This window comes from Limulus polyphemus, unplaced genomic scaffold, assembly GCF_000517525.1.
Source record: "Limulus polyphemus unplaced genomic scaffold, Limulus_polyphemus-2.1.2 Scaffold180, whole genome shotgun sequence".
In the NCBI taxonomy this organism is placed as follows: domain Eukaryota; kingdom Metazoa; phylum Arthropoda; class Merostomata; order Xiphosura; family Limulidae; genus Limulus; species Limulus polyphemus.
The window spans coordinates 912,711-920,490 of record NW_013665790.1 but is presented as its reverse complement, the minus strand read 5'-3'; the positions used below and the strand labels follow the sequence as shown (position 1 = coordinate 920,490).

At 28.8% G+C, this 7,780-nt stretch overlaps 1 protein-coding gene across 1 annotated transcript in view; it reads right to left on the bottom strand.

Annotated features, from left to right (window-relative positions):
* The window catches only part of LOC106478110 (histone acetyltransferase type B catalytic subunit-like), a 36,493-nt gene that overhangs the window by 15,416 nt on the left and 13,297 nt on the right, over positions 1-7,780 (bottom strand). Inside the window, exons 4-6 of the mRNA XM_013938625.2 lie at positions 5,984-6,107; positions 5,378-5,519; positions 4,500-4,653 (exon numbers count right to left, since the gene is read on the bottom strand). Of these exons, the coding sequence (XP_013794079.1) occupies positions 4,500-4,653; positions 5,378-5,519; positions 5,984-6,107 (420 nt within the window). The remainder of the gene's footprint in view (positions 1-4,499; positions 4,654-5,377; positions 5,520-5,983; positions 6,108-7,780) is intronic.

Sequence of the window (7,780 nt, the reverse complement as noted above, 5' to 3'; positions counted from 1 at the left end):
AAAAAAAAAAAAAAGAGAGAGAGAGACATGAGAAAAACATTGCTTAACAAACCTTAAGACGTAATAATAAGCAACATCAAATTAATTTTGATTACTAAACTGCAGCTATATTTGGCAATCAAAATATTAAAGTGGTATGCTATTAGGGCTATAAAAATCCAATAAAAAAAGAAAGAAAAATATAAAGCATTCTATTTCAATAGCAATAGAATACACAACATCATAATGATAAGCACTGTTTTTATTTTTCAAAGCAAGTTTCTAACAATAAACTATGGTGTAACTAAAAATCAAAGTGAATGTGTTTACTTACCAACTGCTTATAAATACAGTAGATAAGAAAATAAAAGTATTTATATAGTTTATTTTATTTATATTCATGAAAACATTTGTTTAGAGAATTTAGATGTAAAATTAATATCATTGCAGTAGTTACTTGTTTGGCTGCTGGTGAAGGGGAAGCTCAAATAAAAGTTTGGTGATGGCATCAGTTATGATAAAAAATAACAATTACCAATCTGCTGTGGTTACCTCTCTCAACACAGGCTTGGTCAATTGGACACACCATGTGACCTCTTTGTACTCATTCATAGTCCTTATAGATTTGATACTACTAACGTTTAATATAGTGTGTATATCTTCACGAAATATGGGAGTCTTTCAGTAAAAATTATAAATCTTTCATAGTGAAGTATTTTAAATAAACTTTATATTTTATCTGTAATTTTCTTTATCCCAATTCTATATAACGTTGGTCAATTTGACTGAAATCGTAACCACAAAAAAATCTAAATTACCTTCTTTTTCTTTCTAGAATGAATTCAAATGTAGTGTGAAACTACATTCGTTAATCCTAAGTAGCTCTAAACTTGTAACAGTATACATCTATTGATATTTAAATTGTACTGTTTTATTGCTCTTTGAACTGTGTCAAACTACTATTTGTGCCAAGATAAGTTGTAAATCACTCGGGGAATGTGCAGCTCACTTGCCTCATGAAATGTTTTTATTTTATTATTATTTATTTTACCTAATTTAATGTGAACTAACTTAAAGAGATCCCTATTTTTTACATTTTAGTTACTTTGATAATAATAAATAAAGAATAAACATGAAAAACAAGAAGTACTTACAATCTTCTTTTTTCTTGTTGTCGATTGTTGATGACACTCAACCGTACTTTTTTTTATAGTAATGGTAGTAATGCACAAAATAATTTTGATTTAATTAAATAATGCACCAAAAAACATAACTAATAACATGCAAAAAGTAGACAACTTCCCCTAACTCACAAAATTTATCTGGTTTTCTAAAAAAAAAAAAAAGACTTTGCTGTCTTTGATGCAACCCTTGCTTAAAGTAATGTGGCCTCCAGCTTTTGTGTTTTACAATGTCATCTTTACCTCCAACAGAAACTTTACAATCTAACAGGCACAATTGATGGCAGGCATGATACTCTAAATAGTTTAGTTTTGTAATCAGTAGGAACTCTATGCTGTAATTGTATTGTCTGAAACTTATGTTTACTCTAATATCACGTAGGTTTCCCTCTTGAAGTTGAAGGCATGTCTGGGTCATTGTCCATTTTTAATGAGAATTTTTGCATTAAAAACTTTACAACAACCAGCTTGCAAGATTTTAAACTCTCTTGTTATGGGTAGGTCAAAATATGCATGTCATGACTTTTTAGTTATATTCAAAATTTAATTATACTACTTTATTATCATTGTATACAAATTAACTTGGCAAGAAAACATGGTTTATAAGTCAAATTTTAATATAAGATTTAAGTTCATTTTATAAGGAAATATTTTTAAAAATCCCCAATCTCCCCTAGTATGAAAATTGTGACATTTGTTCTCTGTGTCTTTCCTCTTCTCTAATATATTTATCACCACCACCACTCTGAAGTACAGAAGTTAATGTAACTTACTCATTATAATATACTCATTTGTTTATGGAGTCATAAGTCAGAAAATCAGACCCATTTGCCACACCCACCTGTCACATCATCTCTTTTACAAATTAACAATAATTCTCTCTGACATTTTATACCAAATTATTTATATCCAATAGAAAGTCAGAGTTTTAATCTATGAAATGGTGTATTATATCATGTTTTTCAGAACAAAGTATTGTCCATTTTGAAATTATCTCTTGCAGTGGTCATATTTACAAGCTGATGGTAAGACTTAAAGACTCTTATGCTATAGTTAGGAAGCCAGACAAATCATGATAGTTATAGGATATTCTTTGCTTTGCAAAAGTTATTATTTTCTGTTCTTAGGTACATTATTTAAGTAAATAAAAAATCAATTAACCCTATCTCTGCAGGTCTTCCTATGGTCAGGGGTAAAAGACCATGTCATCGTGTTTGTAAACTCGTATTCAAAATTTAATTGAACTATTATTTTATGAGCATATGTGAATAAATTTGGTATCAAATTATAGATTATAATTCAAATTTTAGTATTATGCATTAGTTAATCTCTTAATTTAAAAGCAAAAAAAAACTTAAATATTGATTTTTGTGTGTCACGTGGGTACGTTGAATGCAGCATTGGTTCAAATTAGATGTTTGTGACATCCAAATACAAAGTCTATAGTTTCTTACAAATTAGGAACTCAAATTACTGATATTGACAAGCTACAATATAAAAATAAGAGCCTCCTATTTTTTCTGTTTGCTGAGATACTGTTACATTTACTGAATCAAACACAGTAGCCCCACCAACCTCTTCAATTTTTGAAAATACTTGCTCACGTACACCTATTTCACCCAATGATGTGTGTATAATCAGTTGAACCTACAGAATGTCCCCCTAGTGGTTTTCTCAGCCTCTGCAAATTATTTGCACAGCAAATAATTTATTTTCGTGATAGATTCCAAGCAGTAAGGTAAGATATTAGTGAGCTCAAAATTTCATACATTTTTAACCCAAATACAGTTTAGATACTAAGCTTGTTAAATTATTGTGGAATTCTGTATTATTGAAATAGTAACTTATGATTTTTGGTTATTTCAAAATGCATATATAAAACCAAACATTAATTATTTCGTTTCACATCCTCAACTTGTAAAATTTGATAAGGCTTAGCAACCTGCGGCAAGCAGCAAACGAGTAGAAAGTTCTTAACTATAAAAGAAAATTTTTTTGCTATAGTTCTTTATTTATGAAAAATAATTTAAATAACTTATTTCTAAATAGTAATAATGTATTATAACCAGCATGTGACTGTATTTTGCAAAATACTAGCCCACTAAAACACAGCCTAGACAAGTTACTTTGTAAAGGCCAGTTTTATATTCTCGGGTATGGTAACATTAGTGCAAGTGCACCACATCATTGCAACTTCTATAATGTTAGCCAGGCATGGCTGAAAGGTCAGTATAATAAACATAATAAATATATATAAATGTATAATATTATGAAATTTAAACTATTTAGACTAAATGTTTGTGTTTTTGTGTTAAAACTTGCAGTCATTCTAGAACAAAAAAAGGCATAATTTATATTTATTTTTAATTTTTTATGGTGGTTACGAGGTCAGTCAAATCAACCCAACCCATACAGAGATACAGCATTAAAAATAACAGATAAAATATAAAGTTTTTTTCTAAAAAATACTTGATAATTATCTGAACATTATAAAGACTTTGCACGTGTAATTTGAAAATATTCTGATGCATGAAAGTATTTTTAATCTTAAAATCAAAATTGCTTTGCATGTTGGATAGTCAACATTTTGAAAGAAAAAATTTCACAAGACAATCTTTAATTAAAAAACCTGATATTTTGTGTACGAAATCCTTGTAGTGTTTACCAATAACCAGCAAAATTTTGTAGAGATATTATAAAAAAATCATAGTATAATTACTCTCATAGGTACTTTCATAGTTAGGAGCTGGGTGGATTTTGGAAATTATTCAAATGGAGTCTGACTATTTTAATATGAAGAAAATCAGTTTGCACTTGGAGTAGTCAATACTTTGACTCCACATATTCACAGACAAATTTTTGGATAAAGAATACTTAAAAAATCTTATTTTTGTGTACAAAAGGCTATTAATGTTTACTGAAAGCTTGCCAAATTTTGTGAAAATACAAAAAACAATAAAAGTTATAGTATGGAACTCTGATGGTTACTTTGGAGTTAAAAGGCCAGTCACATTGACCTAGCCAGTACCAAGATGATTATAAGACTGTACTGAAAACATTTGGCAATTGGCTGTTTTGCTATATTTGGATTATGTTTAAAGGATTTAGGATTTTTTTTTGTTTTTGCTTGCAATTGTTGTTTTAAAGTATATTTTCATTTACTTATCTAAAAACAGACTGCAAAAAACATTAATGTTCAAAATAAACAATTACAAAAGTACATCTTTGAATTACAATGAATAAAAAGTTAATAAAATCATAATTTATATAAATGCACACACATGTACAGTTGTATTGGTAGCATAAGTACTGTAATCAGTATATCCAAATCATACTTACATTACAAAGAATTCCCACAATTCATCATCTATATCAATAAATGAAGCTGCATCAATGTACCACAAAACAAAGGTCTGCATCCTTTCATGGTATTCTTTAAACCCCGGATCTAAAGCTGTTGCTCGATAAACTTCAAAAGTTCTTTTGGTGCTTTCTAACAGAATGAGATTTCAAAAATCAAAAATAATGGATTTTAATAACACTAAAAATTATACCTTAGTATAAGATATGTTGTAGCTATCTTCAGAACATTCTCATTTTAGATGCAAGCAAACAAATAGCTAAATCAAGGTTCTTGAACAAATTTACACAGTAACAGGGTACTTACATAAGGTAAAAGCCTACAACTCCTTCCAAAACATGTCAATTATTATTCAAGCAGTTTGTCATTAGTGATTGAATGATTTGATAAACATTAACAAATCAACTGGATAACATGCATGATGTTGTTATACACTTTTAAGTAACAATGCACCTAGGAAACTTTTACTATTACCAAGAAACTAAAGGTGTGTTATGTTCAACCAAGTTAATTCTAATTACATCAACCATATACATCATGCTAAATGAGCTTAGTTCTTATAAACACGAATTCTGACATTTTGTTCTCTAACAGTCAAACAAGTGACATCATAATATGAGAATTTTCATTAAGAAATATTTTGCACTATATTACTTTTTCAAGACAAAAAGGAGGCATTCAATGCTGTCTTTTACACTTGCATAACAAATAAAATGTTTAAAAAGGAATTAGATATAATAATTAGTTTTCCAGGGACAATATTTATGAAAAACTGCATTCAAGACAATATATCTCACACAACAAAAAAAAAAAAACAACAACAAATTTTTAACAAGTACTGCAAAGATCTCCTCACCTTCTTCTTTATTAAAAGTGTGTAGAAGCTCCCCATGAGGTTTGAAGTTAGCATCTTTTGCCAAGGATGCTATAAAGTCATCACGATTTTGGTAAAATCCTGGTTGCAGTTTTTCTCCAATTACATTTATCACTTCATCAGCCTATTAAAACAAATGACCATTTATTCATATCAAATCACGAAGACTTAAGTGTAACAATCTTTAACCCTAACAGACTCAGATCACCCTCAAATAGTTTTTATAGATACAGTTAGCAGTTTTGTTGTTGTGCTAATAAAACAAGGAAAACATTACTTAGAAACACAAGGTGATTTAAGAAAATTAATAACAGTGCATGCAAACATGGCACAAGATAAATATGTAGCATTTCTTAGACACGAGAGGCTACATATACAGTCACCCACTCCAAATATAATTTTGTTTCTATGGTAATGAGTAAGCTTTCATGAAACAGGTAACCACATCTCTCAATTGCACATGTGGTGATGACAAGTCTGGGTGTCATTTCCAAATAGAAGCAAGCAACTAATCTTCACATGAACTATGTATTAACATAATATTTTCAAATGTTAAAACTTTTAAGCAAGCTGTTTATTTTACCTTACCTGAACACCATCACTTTTGTCAGGTGTTATTTTTTCTCCAAACTTCAATCCAAGGAATGTAGTCAAACGTGCAGCACTGTAATACAGCTGGACTTTCAGATCTCGATAGCCAAAAATGCTCTCACTTTAAACAAAGACAGAACATGAAAACTTTACAATTTAGGAGCCTATTCACATGCAAGATTACTTCTATTTCTCAAAAATTATAAACTATAACATCATATACACAGACAAATGATATCTTGCCTTTAAAATAAAATCTAAAAAATTAATATCACAGTTTAATGCAAAGATTTTAGACTTTCATAACAATTCCTCAATTTCCAAAACTAGTGTACTGTCAATTTTAGGACTGAAAAAAGTTCCCCACAAAACTTCAGAATCTCAGGTTGAATTCCCACTCCCACTAAAGCTGCTTGTCCTGCCAGCTGTATTGTTTTATATATAATCTATATATAGGAAATTGTGCTTTTTTTCTTGATATACTGTAAACATTAAAAGTAGAATAAAAATATGTAAAGGTACCAATACTGAAAAGAAAGACATACTGCTTTCAAGAATTCTATCCACATGAAATTAGATGGGGGACCAAGTAAAATTTAAAAAAGCCTTATATAATGAAAAACTATACACATCAAACTCACACTGAAGTACATAGAAACTGGGACAATTTAATACTTTTATTGTTTTGATAGTGAGAAAAAAATCTGATAATCTAGATTTAGTGGCACATTTGATAACCCTAAACATAGCTCATTAGTTAGCAACAGCATCATATGAGAAACACACATTGCTATTTCCCTCAGTCAGGGAAATAGCTTAATTTACACATGTTCATACACCTCATGTACCCATGCTTTTGTACACTGTGAGATTGACAAGGTAGTGTGTCCTTGTTCATTTCAAAATTCTTGTAAATAACCAAATACTTTGATCTACTCTGTGGAAGATTTCATCTGTGATGTTTTCAACCAAACTTTTAAAATTCACACGGTGTTGTGCAGATGATACCCAGAAATGTATTTATGGATAGTTTGGAGTTATTTTACTTTCTGAATATATATTACAATATATAACTGTATATACAATTCAAAAAAATCATTTTTTCTTCTTTCATTACAACTTAGTGTTTAAAAGTTTAACAATACCTACATAATACCATGAACCAGAAAAATTAACATCTTACAATCTATATATAATTAACGTATTTTAATCAACTTAAAAACACATAACTGACAAATACAATTTTTGATGTATGTTAATGAATGATAATTATATAAAGAACTATAAGAAATTATTAAGAGAAGAGTTTGGCATGGTGTATATAAATCAACTACAATTATTATTTTTCTCCTATATTTTAATCACAAAATTCAACATCATTCTGCTTTTTTGAGGGTATTTAAGACATTTTATAATAACTTTTATTGTTACTTTACTAAATTTATTCCCTCAGAAAAATCTTACAAATAAAACATTTTATGTAAATATGTTTAGTTTCACCCCATAGGCCTAAATAAGGTATTAGTTAATTTTATACATTTTCTATTGTTGGAAATAAAATTATTTTTCAAAGAACATTGAAGCATATGTGAGATTTGACCAATATTACTGATATCCATAGAAAAATAAAGTATAAAAACTCGCTGGCGAACATAAAATAATTATTATCGACAAAAATGTTTTACAATTAATAATATTTTATATCTGATACTTATTTTATTTTTCTACATCTGTTTTAGAGGAGAGCTACATTGGGCTATCACACAATACCAATGTCATTTACAAATAACATGC